The 21,526-nt window shown below is 45.9% G+C and overlaps 1 protein-coding gene across 3 annotated transcripts in view; it reads right to left on the bottom strand.

Moving 5' to 3' along the window:
* The window catches only part of MMP24 (matrix metallopeptidase 24), a 107,097-nt gene that overhangs the window by 30,040 nt on the left and 55,531 nt on the right, over positions 1-21,526 (bottom strand). For 2 of the 3 annotated variants that reach the window (XM_034787954.1, XM_034787955.1), the window contains one exon: positions 13,722-13,883. In XM_034787954.1, coding sequence (XP_034643845.1) covers positions 13,722-13,883 — 162 coding nt within the window. Of the gene's footprint in view, positions 1-13,721; positions 13,884-15,563; positions 16,066-21,526 lie in introns of those variants that run through there. The other variant, XM_034787956.1, reaches the window with a different exon arrangement.

Raw genomic sequence — 21,526 nt, 5'->3', positions numbered from 1 at the left:
AATCTGTAGCAGTGGACCAATACTGTAGATCTCCTACCCAATCAGGGGCAAAGGTGATCCTTGGCCTCATATCCAAGAAGGTAAGAACATAAGAACAGCCAGACTGGGTCAGACCAATGGTGCATCTAGCCCAGTATCCTGTCTTCCAACAGTGGCCAATGCCAGGTGCTTCATTCAGAGGGAATGAACAGAACAGGCAATCAAGTGGTCCATCTCATCATCCACTCCCAGTTCTGGCCAACAGAGCCTAGGGACACTCAGTGTATGTTGTTCCATCCCTGCCCATCCTAGCTAATAGCCATTGATAGACCTTTCCTCCTTGAACTTATTTAATCCTTTTTTGAACCCAATTACACTTTTGACCTTCACAAGATCCCCTGGCTATGAGTTCCACAGGTTGACTGTGCATTGTGTGAAGAAGTACTTCCTTTTGTTTGTTTTAAACGTGCTTCCTGTTAATTTCATTAGGTGACCCCTGGTTCTTGTGTTATGTGAAGGAGTAAATAACACTTTCTTATTCACTTTCTCCACACCAGTCAAGATTTTATAGACCTCTATCATAGTTGTCTCTTTTCAAAGCTGAAAAGTCCCAGTCTTATTAATCTCTTATGAAACTGTTCCATACTCCTTAAATTTTTTTTTGCCCTTCTCTGTACCTTTTCCAATTCCAATATATCTTTTTTGAGATTAATATTTTTTTATAATTAGATCTGCTCGCAGTATTCAAGACGTGGGCATACCATGGATTTATATAGAGGCATTATGGCATTTTCTGTCTTATTATCCATCCTTTCCTAATGGTTCCTAACATTCTATTCACTTTTTTGACTGCCGCTGCACATTGAGCGGATTTTTCAGAGAACTATCCACGACTCCAAGATCCCTTTTTTTAGTGGTAAAAACTAATTTAGACCCCATCATTGTGTATATGTATAGTTGGGATTATGTTTTCTAATGTGGATTACTTCGCATTTATCAACACTGAATTTCATCTGCCATTTTGCTACCCAGTCACCCAGTTTTGTAAGATCCCTTTGTAACTCTTCACAGTCTGCTTTGAACTTAACTATCTTGAGTAATTTTGTATCATCTGCAAATTTTACCACCTCACTGTTTACCCCATCTTTTACCAGTTACTGATCCATGACTGCTTACTTTGCTTAAGAGCTTGTCAAAGGCTTTCTGAAAGTCTAAGTACACTACATCCATTGGATCATTCTTGTCCATATGTTTGTTGACCCACACAAAAAATTCTAATAGATTGCTGAGGCATGATTTAACTTTACAAAGCTGTGTTGACTCTTCCCCAACAAATCATGTTAATCTATATGTCTGATCATTCTGTTCTTTACTATAGTTTCAACCAATTTCCCTGGTACTGAAGTTAGACTGTAATTGCCGGGATCACCTCTGGAGCCTTTTTTAAAAATTGACATCACATTAGCTATCTTCCAGTCATCTGGTACAAAAACTGATTTAAATGATGGGGTACATACCACAGTTAGTAGTTCTGCAATTTCAAATTTGAGTTCCTTCAGAACTCTTCAGTGAATACCTTCTAGTCTTGGTGACTTATTACTATTTGTTCCAAAACTTCCTCTATTGACAGTTCCTCAGATCTGTTATCTCAAAAGAATGGCTCAGGTGTGGGAATCTCCTTCACATCCTCTGCAGTGAAGACTGATGCAAATAATTCATTTGGTTTCTCTGCAATGATCTTGTCTTCTTTAAGTGCACCATTAGCACCTCTCCTCTCCAGTGGCCCCATTGATTGTTTAGCAGGCTTCTGATGTACTTAAAAATTTTTTTTTGCTGTTAGTTTTTGGGTCTTTGGCTAGTTGCTCTTCAAATTCCTTTTATACTTTTAAACTTGACTGGTGGCCAGAGTTTATGCTCCTTCCTATTTTCCATAATAGAATTTTCCTTCCAAATTTTTAAAGGATATCTTTTTTGCTCTAAACGCGTCTTTAATTTTGTTTTTTAGCCATGGTGGCACTTTTTTGATCCTCTATGTTTTTTAATTTGTGGTATACATTTAATAGACACCACACTGCAACTAGCCCTTCAGACTGAAGTGTTCTCTTCAGCCACACAACACACAGCACACAGGCTGCAGAAGCTTCCTCTACACTCAACATGCCTCAGTTCTGGCCTGAAGGGACCTCACATAGGGAGGACAGGGGAGTTCAGTCGCCAGGATCCATTAATTCCCTGGCCTCCTAGCAGTGCCCACACTCCCCTGGAAGCCCCATCCTTGACCTGTTCAAGGCCTAGTCTTGTCACTTAGCAACAGTATCACCAGAAATTACAAAATCCTGAAGATGTGTGTCTCTGATCTGAACAGTGGTACAGTCCAATTGCTGTAGCCCCTCCCTCCAGCCACCCCTTGTGCTTATCCCCATCTCTCAGCACGTTTGGTCCCAGCTGAGGCCACATGCTCTTTGGAGAAAGGACATCGTCTTTTGTCTATCAAGAGCTGTTTTCGGTTACATATGGAGAGTTTAGGACGGGCAGGTAAATAATCCAATCGACAAAGTGGGGGCAGTTAGTGCCAACTGTGGTGGCAGTTAGTGATGGAGCTGCAAACGACTCTGAGGAATGAGAGACCAAAAACTTGTTTCTCACAGACCATGTGTCATCCATGGTCTTGGATTTAACCCTGCCAAGCCTTTTGTGATGTAGCTTGTACAGAATACAGGGCTGCATAGTTTTGATCATCCCCCTTAGTTTAAGGGGCACTGAATTCACTCACAAATTAAACACAATAGAGGGATTATAACAAAATGTCTCCTACCTCAATCTGTCAAAGCAAGACAAGAGGATCACTCCAAGGAAGTGAACTCCCCTGCCAGGGTGTCCCAACTGCTCCGTGGCATGCAAGCTGCAGCCTAAAGCTTCAGTCACCCAGTTAATTGTGAGAATCAAACTGGGCACCCTAGTCACTCTTTGCTGGCCAGGGAAAACAGCAGCTTTGAGATCTCCAAGCCAGCTCCGTCCTCCAATCCCAACCCCACCAGAACTCACTCATCATGGTCATGATGGCTTTAGTCAGTTAACCTAGAAAATTCATCATCTGAGTGGGCACTGATGTCTCCTACAAAAATAAACCTCACTGACTCCAACAGACCAAGAATTTAGTCTGCTCAGGTATTCTTCCAACCTCTCTGCAGACTCAGGAAGACTACATTGCTTCAGTTATCCTTGGTCTGGAAAGTTTTCTTTGCAACCATAAGAGCTAGATATGTTATTTTAAATTAAAAATGTTTCTGTAGCAGAATTCTGCATTAAGGGCTGAATTCTGTGAGGGATTCATGGAACCCCCAGGGCCCCCTCAGTAACCAACTCCTCCTCATCCACTCTTCAGTCAGGACTAACAATTTTCATCATCACCTTTAACCCATTTCGACCTTGCTCAACCTACGCTGTTTTTGAAGGTCTGGGAATAGCTAAGCCATGCTTAGGCTGCGTCAGACCAAAGGGGGAGTTCCAGAGGCAAGGGCTCCACACTGACCGTGCCCTGCCACCAGCCCTGTCGTGTTTAAATTGGAGGGCTGTTAAAAGCATGACAATAAAAGTTCACAGATTCACAGATTCCAAGGCCAGAAGGGACCATTGTGATCATCTAATTTGGCCTCTTGTATAGCACAGGCCAGAGAACTTCTCTAAAGTAATTAAGGGGAAAATACTCAGTGTCCCTTGGTATAACAGTGTCAAATGGTCTAACAACCTGGTCAGTATCCGAGCCCAGTACTCCCTAAGACATTCACTGCCATCTCCAGTGGATCCCAACAAGTATACGCACTCCAACATCCTGCTCTCACACAAAACCTTAACAGTGACCTCCTGCTCTCTTGTATCACCAGACCGGCCCATCTCACTGGCATTCGGTCCACACGTGTAGTATTATCCTCCCTGAACACGGCAGAGGTCACAGCTTAGGTTGTGTGAGACAGCATGAGTTGGATGAAGTTGTGGTATGCATACCTTTCCAGTACCTGTTGGAGATACTAATGAATGCTGCGTTCTGTTGCAGACGGTATTATAGGCATGTGAAGGTGACAAGGAATGCTGTTTTTTTCCCCTTAGCTTGATATTGCCCTGCCTTCAAAGTTTTGGGTGGGGCACATCAACTGTCACTAACTGCAGGGTTTGCTGTTGTTAGTTTCCTTGTTACTTTTATACAGGGTCAGTTACCTGACTGAGTGTAAACTGGGTTGTGGGGGGGAGGGGAGGCTATTTTGTTTCCCCCAAAATGAATACCACTGACCTGCAGTTCCAAAGATAGCCTGGCGCACTGCTCCTGACACGATTTCCTTGCCCAGTATGTTCAGGAGGCTCAATAGTCTCCTTGGTTTGCAGGGCTAATGGGGTGTTGGGGTACAGAGGCATTCCAGTTTCCCACATCCGGAAGGCAAAGCACCAGGGTAGAGCATTGCACAACAGCAGGGTGGTGTGGGGAGTGGCAGGCTGTGGTGGGGTTGCTGGGAGGAGGAGGAGGACTGTTAGTGATGGTGGGGCTAGAAGGTGTCCTTTCCCCTCCTGCCCCCAAGCTGCTTCCATTCACACACATTTGTGCTGCGATTTTGGAAACAGTTAGAAATTAGCTTAGATTGTTCTTTTTTCAAACTGAACTTAAAAATTCAAGCATATTAAAAAGTACAAGGAATATTTTAAATTAACCTTAAGGTTCTAGACACACAGTGTAGGGAAAGCTTAACATCATTCCTTAAGCAAAAACTGTGGTGCAGCCTTAACTCTGGTGTCACTACAGCCCACTGTGAATGAACATTGCAGAGTTCGTTGTTATATCGACATACAGTGAGCTTGGGAATACAGCACTAACCCAGTTTGTACCCCATCATTGGCCTAGAACTCTCATTACACTGTGCTATGTGAAGGCCTCTACCTAAAACACTGCCTCATCTTATCTCTTATGGAGAAAACCCTCTGATTTTGTATTGTCTTAACTCTTATGACTATAACATTGTATCATCTTCACTATTGTTGTTGTTCAAGTAACTTTGGTTTAGGAAGGAGTCAAACAGAACCAGCAGAAACTTTTAATGAACATTGATCTGAACAACCGACTAAAAAACAAAGATGTCAATTTCATATCTGATGCTGCTTTTTTGTTTTTAAAGGGGATCTGAAAAAAAGGTGAGCCACTGATACCTTTTCTGATCATGGTTTTTTGGCTGTGATAACTCACCTAAACTAAGCAAAAAGCAAAGTCTGCTGCTAAGGGAATTTCTTTTCACTAATGACAGTGCTTGTCGCACACAGTGACGAAGGGCTTCAGCAACTTTGCAATAGCTCTGCGCTAGCATGTGATGAATTAGTACTAGCCATCAGTGTAAAGAAGACAATGATTGTGGCACAAGGTGTGTTGACCACAGCAGAGGGTTCAATAGTTAACACCGTGCTAGAAGTTATACGCAAGTTCTGCTATTAGGATCAACTTACCTCTCAATGACGAGCTTATTTCTCACATTGGAAAGGCAACTACCACTGAACACCAAAATAAGGGTCTACCAGACACTGCTGCATGGTGGTGAGACCTGGACCACCTACAGCAGGTATGAGAGAAGACTACACAAATGCTGCACCCCCATCTTCACTGTAATCTAAATATCAAATGGGAAACCAAAATTCCTGACACCAAGGTAATTGAGAAAACAAACTTGCCAAGTCTAATCACTGTTCTCAAACACAAAAGTCTCCACTGGCTTCATCATCAGCACTGGATGGATGCTGGGCACACTGCCTGGGTCTATGTGACGCCTTTCCCTCCATTCCACCAGTCCAAAGAGTAATCAACAAGATCAACCAGGATTGAGTCAGAGTGAATATAAGAACATAAGGACAGCCATAGTAGGTCAGACCAATGGTCCATCTAGCCCAGTATCCTGTCTTCTGGCTGTGGCCAATGACAGATGCTTCAGAGGAAATGAATAGAACAGGGTAATTATCAAGTGATCCATCCCCTGTCGTCTACTCCCAGCTTCTGCCAGTTAGAGGCTCAGAACACCCAGACCCTCCCGGATCATCTTAGCCATTGATGGATCTATCCTCCATGAACTTATCTAATTCTTGTTTGAACCCAGTTATAGTTTTGGCCTTCACAACATCTCCTGGCAATGCGTTCCACAGGTTGATAATTATTTATTACCTATCCATTTTCTACTGGTTCCTTACATTCTGTTAGCTTTTTTGACACTGAGCCAATGTTTTCTACATAGTTGGGATTATGTTTTCCAATGTGAATTATTTTGCATTTATCAACATGGAATTTCATCTGCCACTTTGTTGCCCAGTCACCTAGTTTTGTGGTTCCAATAGCCTCAGCTTGGGACAGACATCTTTGGTTTCTGGATTTGCTGCATCTGTCTGGGGAGGAGGGGGCGAGGAATATTTCAACATCTGCCTTTGGACCCAGACCTACTGACTCAGCAAGAGGGATGAGTACTTCATTCCAACCTGAGCTCACTAAATTCGACAATGTGGGTGATTGCATCTCGAGATCTGTTGAACATTTGCGTTCTGCTGATGTACAAAACATTATACTGAATCCTGGAAAAGATGTCACCTGTAAATGTTACTTTAGACAATGCAAAAGAGTTTTATTATGATCAGAAAGTACCAATGTGGTTCCCTTGAATGCTCACGTTCCAGAAATTCTAAATTATCAATTATTCCTTGAATGTTATGGTCCATTATTATTGTCTGTAAGGGTTCATTTATCAGTAATGCCAGCATTTCATCAGTGGATTAACGGTAAATCTTGGTCCAATCACAAACTAGTAAAGAAATTTCTTAAAGGATGAGTGAATGTCTATTCCCCAGTTAAATCTCCCATTCCCTTTGGGACCTTACCCTGATATTGTCCCACCTCATGCAGCCACTCTTTGAACCTCTGCCCAAGTATTCACTGTTTCACCTCTCACCTGTCCATCAAACATTCACTTCTGCTCATTTCCCTGCTCAGTCACCATCCTCTGACCACACTTCCCCACCCTCCCCCACCCTGGGGTCATATTATCTTCCCAACCCACAGTTTTCTCCAACAGCATCTTCTCCTCACCCAGATTCCTCTTTTCTGCCAGCCCCTACCTGCTCAAGTCTCCTTTCCCCACTGAAAATACAGAATCATTACCTATAAAAAAAGTTTACTCACCTTCTCGTAACTCTTGTTCTTCGAGACGTGCTGTTCATGTCCATTTCAATTAGGTGTGCGCGCACCACGTGCACAGCAGACGGAAGGTTTTCCCCCTAGCAGTATCAGTAGGGTCGGCTTGGGCACCCCTTGGGCACCCTTCATGGCACTTGATATAGAGCCCTGCCGACTTGCCACCCCCCTCAGTTCCTTCTTGCCAGCTACTTCAACAGAGGGGAAGGAGGGTGGATATTGGAATGGATGTGAGCAACACATCTCGAAGAACAAGTTACAAGAAGGTGAATAACCGTTTTTTCTTCTTCGAGTGATTGCTCATGTCAGTTCCAATTAAGTGATTCTCAAGTCTAAATTTTGGAGATGGGGTCAGAGCTTAAATGTTCGCTGACTGAAGTACCTCTCTACCAAAGGCTGCATTGTCTTTGGCCTGCTGTATAATAGCATAATGCGATGTGAATATATAAATGGAGGACCATGTCACTACTCTGCATATTTCCTTGGTTGGCATGTGTGCCAGGAATGCTGCTGACGAATCTTGTGCCCTGGTGGGGTGAGCTGTGAGCGGAGGGGCAGGCACCTTCACCAGGTTGTAGCATTCCCGGATGGAGGACGTGATCCATGATGAAATCCTTTGGGAGGAGATTGGGAGTCCTTTCATTCTGTCTGCTACCACGATGAACGGCTGAATGGACTTCCGGAATGGTTTGGTTTGTTCGATGTAAAGGCTAACGCCCGGCGAACATCCAGCAACTGAAGCCTTTGTCCCTGCTGCTTAGTGTGCGGCTTAGGATAGAAAACTGGGAGAAAGATGTCCTGGTTCCTTAGGGAGGAATGCTGGTTGCGGCCTGAGCTGAACCTTGTCTTTGTAGAATACAGTGTAGGAAGGCTCTGATGTTAGGGCCTTGAGCTCAGACACCCTCCTGGCTAAGATTATAGCTACCACAAACACCACCTTGTACGAGAAGTAGAGCAGAAAGCAAGTCGCCAGTGGTTCAAAGAGCAGCCCCATCAGTCTGTAAAGGACCAGATTCTGGTCCCAAGCCGGGACCGGCTGTTGGACGTGCGGATATAGCCTGTTGAGACGTTTCAGGAAATGGCCGACCATAGGGTTGGCAAAGACCGACCATCCCCCTGCACCTGGATGGAAGACAGGATGATGGCAGCCAAGTAAACCTTTATTGACAACATGGACAGCCCCTGCTGCTTAAGATCGAGAAGGTAGTCCAGTATAAGGGGTATGGACACAAGCGTTGGAGACGGATGGTGTTGTGCCGACCAGATCTAAAACCTCTTTCATTTGGCCAGATAGGTAGCCCTGGTGGAGGGTTTCCTAAGGACTTGTTTGACCAGATCCGAACAGAGCTCCACCAGATTCAACCATGGAGCTTCCATGCCGTGAGGTGCAATGACTCGAGGTTCGGGTGCTGGAGATAGAAGTGATCCTGAGTTAACAAATCCAGGAAGATTGGCAAGGTGACGGGGGCTTCCACGGACATTTCAAGGAGAGATGTGTACCAGTGCTGGCAGGACCAGACTGGAGCTACTAATATCACTGAAACTTCTTCCCTCTGTACTTTGAGAAGCACCTTGTGAATGAGAGGGATGGGAAGGAACATGTATAGGAGGTGGTCCCCCCATGGGAGGTGGAACGCGACCGAGATGGAGCCTGGGCTGTGATTCAGAAAGGAGCAAAACTGCTGGCAATTCCTTTTGTGTCGCATAGTGAACAGGTCTATCTGGGGAAAACCCCACCATTGGAAGATGGAGTTTGCAATGTCCAGGCGCAGGGACCACTCATGGCTGTGGAACGACCTGCTGAGACAGTCTGTCAACTCACTCTGTACTCCAGGGCGGTATAATGCTTGCAGGGGTACGTAATGAGTTAGACAAAAGTCCCACAGCATGAGAGCTTCCTGGCACAGGGGAGAGGAGCATGCACCCCCTGTTTGTTGATATAAAATATCGCCATAGTATTGTCTGTCATAACTGATACACATCTTCCTGCCAAGTGGGCTCGGAAAGTCTGGCATGCTAGGTGCACCGCTCTCAGCTCTCTGACACTGATGTGGAGACTGAGCTCCACCTGAGACCAGAGGCCTTGTGTCCTGAGGTCTCCCAGATGTATGCCCCAACCCAAGGCTGACGTGACTGTCACCAGCTAGAGGGATGGCTGAGGACTGATGAAGGGGACACCCGCACACACCAACTGTGTGTCGAGCCACTACAGGAGGGAGTCGAGGACTGGGCAAGGCAGAGCCATGACCCTGTCCAAACTGTCCTGAACCAGCCGTTACACCAAGGCTAGCCACGATAGGAGCGGCCGGAGTCTGAGCCTGGCGTGTTGCATCACATGGGTACAAGCGGCCATGTGTCCCAGGAGTTTCAGGCAATTCCTTGCTGTGGTGGTGGGGAACTGCCTGAGCCTTCGAATGATATCGCCCAGGGTCTGGAACCTTGATTCTGGGAGATATGCCCTGGCCTGTGTAGAGTCCAGTACCTCACCTATAAACTCTATCCACTGAACTGGGGACAGCGTAGATTTCTCCATGTTCAGGAGAAGGCCCAGTTTCTCAAATGTTTTTATGAAGTCAACTTGTGCATCCACTTCAGCCCTGGAGCGGTCCTTGATCAGCCAGTCGTTGAGGTACGGGAACACCTGTACCTGTCGCCTACGCAGGAACGCGGCCACCACTGCCTTGCCCTTGGTAAACACTCGAGGCGCCACTGACAGGCCGAACGGGAGGACTGTGAACTGGTAGTGGTTGTTGCTACCACAAACCTGAGGTATTTTCTGTGGGACGCAATTATTGCTATGTGAAAGTACGCGTCCTTCAAGTCAAAGGCGGTGTACCAGGCCCCTGGATCCAAGAAAGGGATGATGGAGGCTAAAGAGACCATGAGGAACTTCAGTTTCTTCACGAACCTGTTGACATTTCGCAGGTCTAGGATGGGCCTGAGACTGCCTTGGCTTTCGGTATTAGGAAATACCGGGAATAGAAGCCCTTGCCCTTCAGCTCCTGAGGAACCTCTTCCACTCCCCCCAGCAATAGGAGCGAATGCACCTCCTGTATGAGTTGTTCATGAGAAGGGTCCCTGAAGAGGGACAAGGAAGGAGGATGGAAGTGCTGGAGGGCAGAAAATAGGAGCGAATATCCCCTCTCTACCATGCGGAGCACCCAACGGTCCAATGTGATACGGGCCCACACAGGGTAGAAAGGGGATAGTCTGGACAAAAAGGTAAGGAGGGATGGATCCAGTCATGGCACTGGTGCGTCGTACTCGAGCATGCCTTCAAAAGGCCTGCTTTTGGCCTGAAGTCAGCTTGGATTGGCCAGAGCCCTGGCCTGAGGATGGGTGAGGTCTTTTCCTACTGCTCCTGTTCCTCCTCCGAGGACCGTGCTGCTGGTTTTGCGGTTGGTAGAACCGCAGGGGAGGCTGTGACCAGAAATGCTTCCACTGAGTCATGGGGGTATGGAGGTCCAAGGATTTGAGGGTGGCCCTTGAGTCCTTTAAACTGTGGAATCTTTTATCAGTTTTCTCTGTAAAGAGGGCCGAACCCTTGAAGGGGAGGTCCTGAATAGTCTGCTGGACCTCATAGGGGAGACCAGAGACCTGTAACCAGGAACTCCTCCTCATTGCCTCCCCTGTAGTCATTGCATGGGTGGCCGCATCTGCCCCGTCCAACGCCACCTGTAGGGAGGCCCATGATATCAGCTTCCCTTCCCCCACCAGCGCAGAGAATTCTGCATGGGAGTCCTGTCGCAGCAACTCCGCAAATTTGGCCATCGCGCCGCAGGTGTTCTATGAGTATCCACTCATGATGGCCTGCTAGTTAGATATGTGGAGTTGCAACCTCCCCATTGAATAGACCTTCCTCCCAAATAGGTCTAGCTTTTAGCCTCCTGATTTTTAGGGGAGGTTCCCTGATAGCCCTGGTGCTCACGCTGATTGGCTGCGTCAACAACCAGGGAATCAGGGGGGGTGGGTGGGCATATAGGTGTTCATACCCGCTTGAGGAAACAAAGTACCACCTTTCATTCCTCTTGGCCATAGGGGGCAAAGAAGCCAGGGTCTGCCACAAGGTCTTTGTGGTCTCAGTGATGGTCTTAATCAGTGGCAGGGCAATGCAGGCAGGCCTAGAGGGGGTGAGGATGTCCACCATGGGGTCAGCATCCTCTACCACCTCCTCTGCCTGGATCGCCAGATTCTGGGCTACCCGCCACAGCAGTTGCTGTAAGACCCTGCTGTCCTCCAAGGCTGGGGCCGTTGATGTCCCCACCATGGCCTTATCTGGGGAGGACGAGGACGAAAGCCCTGGTAATGGGCCTTGCTCACTCCCCTCGACGCCAAGGGGGTCATGTGGCACCCGGTGTTGCCATGTCACTGCCTCCACAGTTGCTGGTGCCGAGGTCGCCGCTGCCGCACTGTCAACAGTGCCAGTGTCCATGCTGGTGCTGGAGCTCCAGGCAAAGGCAGGGGTGTCGGTGCTGCTGATGGTGCCGGTGCCAACACTGCCCCTGGAGGGACAAAGGATGCCGACGCCACTGATACTGATCTGGATTTTGATCCCTGGCTCTGTCCCTGGCTCTGATGGTAAGCCCAGGGCATCCAGAAGGGCCTCTGCACCAGGGATTGCCACTGGGCAGGCCACAGTGCCGGACAGGGCTGGTGATCACACCGGGACCTGGACCTTCTGCTCCTGGTCCTATTGGAGCAGTGGGATTCCCCTTCCGAGGTCTCCAAGAAGGAGGACCACGGAGGAGCGGTGTTCCACGGTGACGGCGAGTGGTGCTGGGGGACTGGTGTGGCTCCCCCAAGCAGGTGGCCCATGCTGGGGAGAGGTGTGCTGCAGATGGAGATCGGCGCACCATCATCGCCGGTTTGCCTCTTTACGGAATCGGGGGTCGGGCAGTCACCAGTGACTTGTCCCTTCTCTGTAGGGAGGATGGCACCGTAAGGTGTATAAGGTCCCGAGCCACCTCAAATGCCTCCAGCATAGAGGGGAGCTAAAGCTCTCTGCCATGCTGGTCTGGAGAGCAGTGAGGGCCCAGACTCGACTGGACCCCCACGGGGGCAGGAGTCGACGAGACCCTGGGAGGCGGTGGGGCTGAGGTAATGTTGCCCGGTTTGGGTCTCCCTGCCACAGGCTCCTTGGGCTTGGATGGGGGAGTGCGGCCCCACTTTGGCCTCCTCTTCTTCTGGGGCACCAGGGACTTAGACTGGTACCTCACAGAAGGCTGCCTATGGGCGGAGCCGTGGCGGTGCCGAGTCTCCTTGGAGTCCTTCCTCCACACCAGCTCACACAGCGTCGGTGCCGGTGCACTCCACACCGCTAAGGAGGTGCTTGGCATGGGCTCTGCCAACCCTGGAGTGGATTGAGGCTGGAGTGCAGCCTCTGTGAGGAGGATTTTGAGCCTTTGCTCTCAGTCTTTTAAGGTCCTAGGGAGAAACCTTCAGAGATCCTGCACTTCTCCTTTTGGTAGCTCTCCCGGAGACACTTCAAACAGGAAGTGTGCGGGTCGATCCTGGGCATAGATATGTCATAGTCCTCACAGAGTTCATACCCCAGGGACTGAGGCATGCCCCAGTTCCGGGGGAGTGTTGGTGGGGGGCGCGGGAGAAACCCTCCCCAAAGGAAACTCATGAACTAACTACTAATACTACAACTACTAAACTACTACTAAGAAGAACTATATACACCGAAAAGTGGACACTGCCAAAAAAGCGCTTGCCGAGGCAAGAGCTATGGGATGTTCCAGCTAGCTCTCACCGGGGGTAAAAAGGAACTGAGGGGGTGGTGGGTCGACAGGGCGCTATACCGAGCACCACGAAGGCACGACCCTAGGGGGTGCCCAGGCCAACCCTATGGATACTGCAAGGGGAAAAATCTTCTGGCTGCTGTGCACGCAGCACGCACACACCTAATTGGAATTCACATGAGCAATCATTCGAAGAAGAATTTTAGTTCTTTAAAATGTTAAAGAAATGAGCCCAAATTCCACAAGCAGATCCAGAAACCACAAATTCTTGCCAGCTAACCCTTTCCCTACTCCCACTGCACCCCTCATATAGCTTTTTGTCCTTGTGTCTAATTTTATGGCCAGGTTCTCTGGCCTGCTCCACTCTTTTGAACCACCTGAGTGACAAGAAGGGAGCATAACCCCAGTATGGGGGGTGTTCCCAGCAGGCATACAGCTGGTGTAGTTGGTGCCTACATTTCACTCCCACAGCCCTTGGTGTAAGGGGAATATAGAGGTAGGAAGGAGTGGCCAGATCATGATGCTTTGGCTATCCCAGCTGGTGGGCAGCACCTTAGTGACAGCTGTCAGCTGGTGAATATTAGAGCAGTCCCCTGGGGCTGGAGCCAGGATGAGAACCAGGGAGCTGTAACCAGCTTCCTGATGGCCCCCCACCCTCCCTGCCACAGGAGAGAATCTGGCTCATAGACTGCAAACTCTGTGGGGGAGGAACAGTACCTTTGTGTGTCTGTAAGATACCCAGCAGCACACTTGGGCCCAGTATAAATAAACATATGGATAATGTTGCTCACCGTAGATTTTCTGAATTCCTTGGAGATCATCCTGTGGGAGTTTAAAGTTGTGTGTTTCCATGTACTGGTAGAAAGGAGCCATAATAGCACTGGGGTCATTGGAGTGTTCCAGGCCCAGGGCATGACCCAGCTCATGGACGGCAACCAGAAAGAGATCATTCCCTACAGAGAAAACACATGTACCAATTAACTTCCTAGCTAGATAGGTTAATAACTCTGTAACCCATAGCTGAAACCCTAGACATTCTCAATACAAGAATCAACTTTAGATATTGTGCAGCCAGTAGCAACACTACCAGCTAGTGAAAAGGGATTCTACTGCGTAGCACGTACAATGTGTGGCAATATAAAATCAATTTACAATTATAATAATTCCAGGGATCTCTACACCAGTGTTTCCTAAAATTTATTGGTTCACATACCACCATATTAAAAAAAGTCATTTGAAGTACCACATGCACATTTCTCCTTCGGTGCACATTTATTTTAGGCCTTAAGTTTTGATGTACTCATAGTAAATTAAGTTTCAAATGTGGCTGGTGGAGGTAAGAAGAGAAGGGAGTTTGGCTGGTGAATCTGGGCAGAAGCGTTAGAGGTCACAAAGTTAAAAGCATCTCAGGAAATTTTCAACTATATGTTTTTTTCATTGGAAAATGCAGATTTGTCAAAACTGAAACTTTTGGAGGGAGCTATACCAATTTCGATGACATTTGCTGGGACACACTATCCCTTAATCCCATAGATCACTGTTTCTTGGCCTTTCTATCTCAAGAGTAGCCTTTAGGAACTCCCCGTCATCCTCCCTCTTTTACATGGACTTTGGCCAGGTGCTGGGAACTGCACTGAGCCCCGAGCCCCCAGTGGTTCATGATAGCCTGATCAGCCAGAATGGTGACCTTCTGACCCGTGTCTAAAATAGCACTGCAGGAGCCAACAGTTGCCAGATCAAGCTAGCAAAGAGACTTTTGTGCTCTTGCCAGTCCCCAGGAGGCTTCGCTGCTAAAGCAGCTACAGCACATCCTGTGTCCATACTCAGAGGAGCTGTTTGATGATGTGCTGAAGGAGTACCCTGCCATGGAACTGGCGGCGGAAACAGAAGAGACAGAAGTAGCCCTGGAGCCTGGTAAGTTTCTGGCTCCATGTTTGTTGTTATTAATATACGAATTGGGGGGATTTCCGGTTTATGACCCAATGCAATTACAAGTTTGGGTAGTAACATGTATCTGCTTACAGTGGAATGCAAGCCAGCGTTTTGACATCTCCCCCACGATGTGGAATTCAAAATGGATTTCAGGAAGGGCAAACAACAGTTAAACAAGCCGTTATAAAGCCATTTTTACTAGATACTCGCACATAGTTACAAAGATATGCTGGGGTGTTAAAAGTAGGAGCCTTTCATTGTCTTCCCTTGTAGTATGCCACACTCTACAAATTGGCCAGGCCACACCATAATGAGCCACCTGTAAACTGTACTGGGGCCAGAGGGGAATGTAATTCATGGGTAACGAATTAACTGTCCAAAATACACCAGGGGGTTGTGTGCACTCCAGAAATGTGCCAGGAAGAGGGGAAGGGGGAGAATGCTATTCAGTTCTTTATTACCGAAGTATGCTTTGGAGGTGTGTGTGTGTGTGTGGGAGTAATTTTGGTGATGCAGTCCTTATTATGAGCCCCAGCAGTCCCTGTGGTATGTGTCTAGTTCATGTGTGCGGTATCGAGAGTCTGTTTTGTCTGGGGTAATTGCTTGTAGTCCATAGATAGATGTAGTGCAAGCAGGCTGTATTGTAGGCCGTAGCTGTACTGGGGTAACTGCAAGAATGCAGAAAAGTTTCAGTAGCTTACAGGAAGACAGTAATCCATGTGGAAGCTAATGCAGCATCCTGTTGATTCCCCCATGAATTTTCATCCAATCCTGGGTGCTGATAGCTGCAAACTTCTCCCATAGTAGGAACTCAGATGGGTAGTAACATTTCAGGCAGGAAGGGGAGGGCGTACTTTCCAGGCCCTTTTCTGTAGGGCACCACCCCACTTCACTCATAGATGTGTTGCTCGGTCACCATAAACTTGAAAACCTCTTTATCATACATAGCTGGCTTGCCCCTGGTAGCTTAGAATACAGTATTTCTTTGCCACTCAGGAATCTTCAGAATTATGTCCTTCAAAATGTTGAATGCCTGAAAGGGTTGTGAAACCATAAATAGTAAATCACGGCAAGTGTACCATCCTCTTCTCTCCCCCACACGGCTGCAATTTTTAAAGGTATCTCGTTTCTAAATTTCACCTTACCATTATGTGTGAAGGCTTCATACTCTGCTGAACTCTCAGTTGTGCCCACGGAGCATCTGGGAACTGAACTGTTGTTCTCAGAATATTCTCAGCACTGTCACAATGGGTCTGTCTACACTGCAGTTAGACACCAGTGGCTGGCCCATGCCATCTGACTCAGGCTTGCAGGACTTGGGCTGTGGGGCTGTTTAATTGAAGTGTAAATTTCTGGGCTTGGGCTCTGTTCCGGGTTCTAGGACACTGCAAGGTGGGAGGGTCCCAGAGCTCAGGCTACAGCCTGAGCCTGAACGTCTACACTGCAATTAAACAGCCCCACAGCTCAAGCCCTGCAAGCCTGCGTCAGATGGCATGGGCCAGCTGCAGATTTTTAATTGCAGTGTAGACATACTCCATGCGGTCAAAGAGGAAGTGTGTCTGTGACAACCTTATGATGGACAGTTTGGACAGAGCCAATCAGCAGCTTCAGTACTGAAGGGAGAAGGATTCACAGCAAGTTGAATGGCAAAGAGAAGCTGCAGGGCACATGGAGTGATTTGCAGCTCAGTTTCTTGAGCAGGAACGTCACTTGAGGGAATAAGATACAGTGCAGCAGAAAGACGTGGTGGAGAGGCTGTTTGTGCTAATGGCTGTGAGAGAGCAGGCTCCTGCTCCGTCTGCATGTCCTGTGCCAGCACCACCTCCTGAGTCCCCTTCATTGTAATGTACCATGTCCTGTAGACCAGGAACCCACTGGCAAGTTCTGTGGTTGAATGGCTTAGGCAACCAGGACTTAATCTAGTTGAACTGGGCAAATGTAGCCTATGCAGGCTTCCACTGCCCATGCAGCAGCATCAAATGCATGCAAAAAGCACTAGAAGGGAAAGAAGAACAGGCGGCAGGGGACATGCAGAAGGAGGGGAGCTTCAATTTTCTTTTTTTGTACTGGTTTCACTGCTTTTCACTTGTGCACTTTATTTTATTACCGTTTTGGCCTTTTCATGGCAGCTGGCCTGCCTGTCAGTTCTCTAATACTGTCCTTTTCTAATACAATGATGTTAACGAATAAAAGCTTTGAATTCATTAAGAAAGTTTATCACCATCACTGCATCACACCATATAGCAAGTACATTTCAAACAATAAAGATAAAGACATGATAAGGCGCATCTGGGAGTCATATCCAAACAAAAAGTCTTGATATATCTTTTCAGATTCAGACTTAAAATCCACAGTTCATCTCCTCCGTAAGTAAAAAAGCACACCAACGATCATTCCCCCTGGCCCATAGTGGATGAGTCATTCTACAAACAGATAACTAGGTTAGCTACGAGCTAGTATTAATGGAGGATTTTAACTTTCCTGATATCTATTGGAAGACTATTACAACAAAACATAATACGTCCTGCACATTCTTAGCATGTAACTTTCTGAATCAGAAAGTTGGGGAAATAACTAGGGGGTCATTCATTTTGGATCTGGTTTTGACCAACAGGGATGAATTAGTTGTGAACGTGAAGGTGGCCGGAAACTTGGGAGAACTGATCATGAGCTGATAGAATTCAAGATCCTGTCGAAAGGAGGACATGAGACCAGCTAAACAAGGACACTGGACTTCAGAAAGGCAGATTTCAACCAGCTCAGAAATAGTAGGCAAGGCCCCATAAAAGATCAATTAGGAAGAAAAGGAGTCAAAGAGAGCTGACAGTTTTAAAAAGATGTAATACTGGATGCTGAACATCAAGCTATTCCAATGCAGAGGAAAGATAAGAAGGGCCACAGGAAGCCAATGTGGCTGCACAAGAAGCTTTTTAGCTATCTAAAACCCCAAAGGGATACATACAGGAAATAGAAGGAGGGGCATGTCACCAAGGTAGTATACAAGGGAATAGCGCAAGTATGTAGGGACAAAATTAGGAAAGCCAAGGCCAAGAATGAATTACAGCTGGCAAGGAATGTTAGAGGTAACAAGAAGGGGTTCTTCAAATATGACAGACAAAAAAGAAAGATCAATGACGGTGTGGGTCTGCTGCTCAATGGAGACGGTGAGCTGGTAACAGAAGATGATAGGAAGGCAGATCTGCTCAATGCCTACTTTGTTTCAGTCTTCTCACAAAAAATAACATGTGACTGGATGACAAGTGAAGTTAACATAGACAAAGGGGAAGGCATGCAGATTGGGCAAAGTAAAGAACACATCACAGAAATTCTGACCAACTTGAATGAATTCAAATCAGCAGGGCTTGATGCTATTCACCCGAGAGTATTGAAGGAATTAGCTGAAGAAATGTCAGAGCCAATGGCAATAATATTTGCAAAATTATGGATGATAGGAGAGGTCCCGGAAGACTGGAGAAGGGCTAATGTAGTGCCCAACTTTAAAACAAGGGAAAAGGAGGAGCGGGGAACAATAGACCAGTCAGCCTGATGTCGATACCTGGGAAGCTACTAGACAGAGCAAAGTATAAAACATTCACTTTGCAAATACCTGGCAGATGAAGGGTTGATCCTGCTAATGGCCACCATGGATTTACCGAGAACAAACCATGCCAAACCAGCTTGATTTCCTTCTTTGACAGGGTAACTGATTTGGTGGATACGGGGAATGTGGTGGACATAATATACGTGGACTTCAGCAAGGCTTTTGACACAGTCCCAAATGACATTTTGATAAGTCAGCTGGAGAAATGTGGGCTTGGCGGAACTACCATTAAGCAGATACATAATTGGTTAAATAACCCAAACAAAGATTAGCTATTAATGGAATTATGTCAGATGGGTGGGAGGTCTCAAGTGATGTTCCACAGGGATCTGTTCTGGGGTCTGGTGTTGTTTAATATCTTTATAAATGACCTGGATGCAGGAATAGAGAGCAAACTGATCAAATTTGCAGATAACACAAAACTGGGGGGCGGGGGTTGCCAACACTTTGGAGGATAGAGCTAAAATTCAGAGGGATCTTGATAAATTGGAGAACTGGATTATAGGCAACAAAATGAAACTCAGCAAAGACAAATGTAAGGTGCTACACTTAGGGAAGAAAAACCAAATGCACAAATATAGAATGGGGGAAAACTGGCTTGGCAGCAACACAGCTGAGAAGGATGTGAGCATTGTGGTGGATCACAACCTCAACATGAGTCAGCAATGCAATGATGTTGCAAAAAAAGCAAATGCAATTTTAGGTTACATGAACAGAGGCATACCATGCAAGTCACAGGAGGGGATAGTACTGCTCTACTTAGCGCTGGTTAGGCCTCGGCTGGAGCATTGTGTCCAATTTTGGTCCAAAGGTCATCCAGTATATAGTCAAATGCCTCACAGAAGTCTAAGTTTATTATATCAATGATATTCCCTTTATCAATCAAATTCGTAATCTCATAAAAAAGCTATCAATTTAGTTTGACAGGGTCTGTTTTCCATAAACCCATGTTGACTGGCATTAATTGTACTACCCTTCTTTAATTCTTTATTAATTGAGTCCCGTATTAGACACTCCATTATCCTGCCAGGGATCAATGTCAGACTGACAGGCTTATAATTAACTGGGTTATTTCATTTATCTTTTAAAAATATTGGCACAACATTAGCTTTCTTCCAGACTTATGGCACTGGTGTTTCAAGACTTAATGGTCCAGTGAGCTCCTCAGCCAGCTATTTTAAAGTTCTTGGGTGCAAGTTATCAGGAGCTGCTGATTTTAAAATGTCTAACTTTAGTAGCTGCTGTTTAGCATCATCCTGAGTTACTAGTGGAATGGAAAGAGTGTTGTCAGATGATATGTCTACATCATCTGTTGTTTTCCCAAATACAGAACGGAAATATTAATTGAACACTTCTGTCTTTTCTGTATTATTATTGATAATGCTACCTTTTCCACCTAGTTATGGAGCAATATCATTGTTAGGATTCATTTTGTTCTTAATATACTTAAAAAACCCTCCTTTTATTGTCCTTAACCCTATTGGCCACAGATTTCTCCTTCTGTCCCTTTGCTTACCTTATCAATTTTCTACAATTCCTAACTTCCAATTTATATTCATTACTATTAACTGCCCCTTTTTTCCCATTTGTTATTTATTTTTATCTCTGCCTTCACTTCCCCACTAAACCAGGTCAGTTTTTTAACTAGTACGACCTTCTTCCTTGTTTATGGGATTGTGGCTTTTTGGGCATCTAGTAAGGTGTTCTTGAACAATACCCAATTATCATTCACATTTTTCTGATTAAATTCTTCCTCCCAGCTGATTTGGCCCATAATTGTTTTCAGCTTTGTGAAATTGATCCTTTAAAGCACTAATTATATATATCACTGGTGTGAACTTTATTCTCTTTGCACATTATAAATGTAATCAAGTCATGAACATGTACCTGAGTTACCATTAATTTTTAGATCTGTGATCAATTCCTCTTTATCTGTCAAGATGAGGCCTAATATAGTATCCCCCTGTGTTTGGTGCAATACATTGAGTTAGGAAATTGCCATCGATAATATTTAGAATTTCTAAGGATGCTGGCAGCATGAGACCTCCAGCATATGTCTTTCAAATTGAGTCCCCCTATGATCATGAATGTTTTTTACCTACATATTATAGATAAATGTTTAAGGAGCTGGTCATCCTGTTCCCTAATGTTATTTTGTGGTCTGTATCAGACACCAACTAGTATCCCATCTTGTGCTTCATCTATTAGGACATTAAAAACATACATAAAAACATAAGAACAGCCAAACTCGGTCACTCTTGTGACTCTTCTTTGAATCGTCTTCAACTTTTCAACATCCTTTTAGAAGTGTGTATACAAAACCTGGAAACAGTATCCAGTAATGGTCATTACACTAATGGCCTCTGTCTTGAAAATCTTATTAAGTTAAACCTTATTGAATTAAGTGTCAGTTTTTTAGGAGTTCGTTGCAAATGTGTATGTATTAAGAGAACATAAGAACCTCCATACTGGGTCAGACCAAAGGTCCATCTAGCACAGTATCCTGTTTTCTGACAGTGGCCAATGCCAGGTGTCCCAGAGGGAATGAACAGAACAGGTAATCATCAAGTGATCCATCCCCTCTTGCCCACTCCCAACTTCTGACAAACGGAGGCTAGGGACACCATCCCTGCCTATCCTGGCTAACAACCATTGATGGACCTTTCCTCCATGAATTTATCTAATTCTTTTTAAAACCCTGTTATAGTCTTGACCTTCACAACTTCCTCTGGCAAAGAGTTCCACAGGTTGACTGCATTGTGTGAAGAAATACTTCCTATCGTTTGTTTTAAACCTGCAGCCTATTAATTTCATTTGGTGACCCCTATTTCTTGTGTTATGAGAAGGAGTAAATAACATTTCCTTATTTACTTTCTCCACACCAGTCATGATGCTATAGATCCCCCCTTAGTTGTTTCTTTTCCAAGCTGAAAAGTCCAAATTTTATTACTCTATCCTCAAACGGAAGCTGTTCCATACTCCTAATAATTTTTGTTGCCTTTTCTGAACCTTTTCCAATTCCAATATATCTTTTTTTGAGACAGGGAGACCACATCTGCATGC

This window comes from Trachemys scripta, chromosome 12, assembly GCF_013100865.1.
Source record: "Trachemys scripta elegans isolate TJP31775 chromosome 12, CAS_Tse_1.0, whole genome shotgun sequence".
Classification (NCBI taxonomy): Eukaryota; Metazoa; Chordata; order Testudines; family Emydidae; genus Trachemys; species Trachemys scripta.
This window is presented reverse-complemented; position numbering and strand designations above follow the sequence as displayed.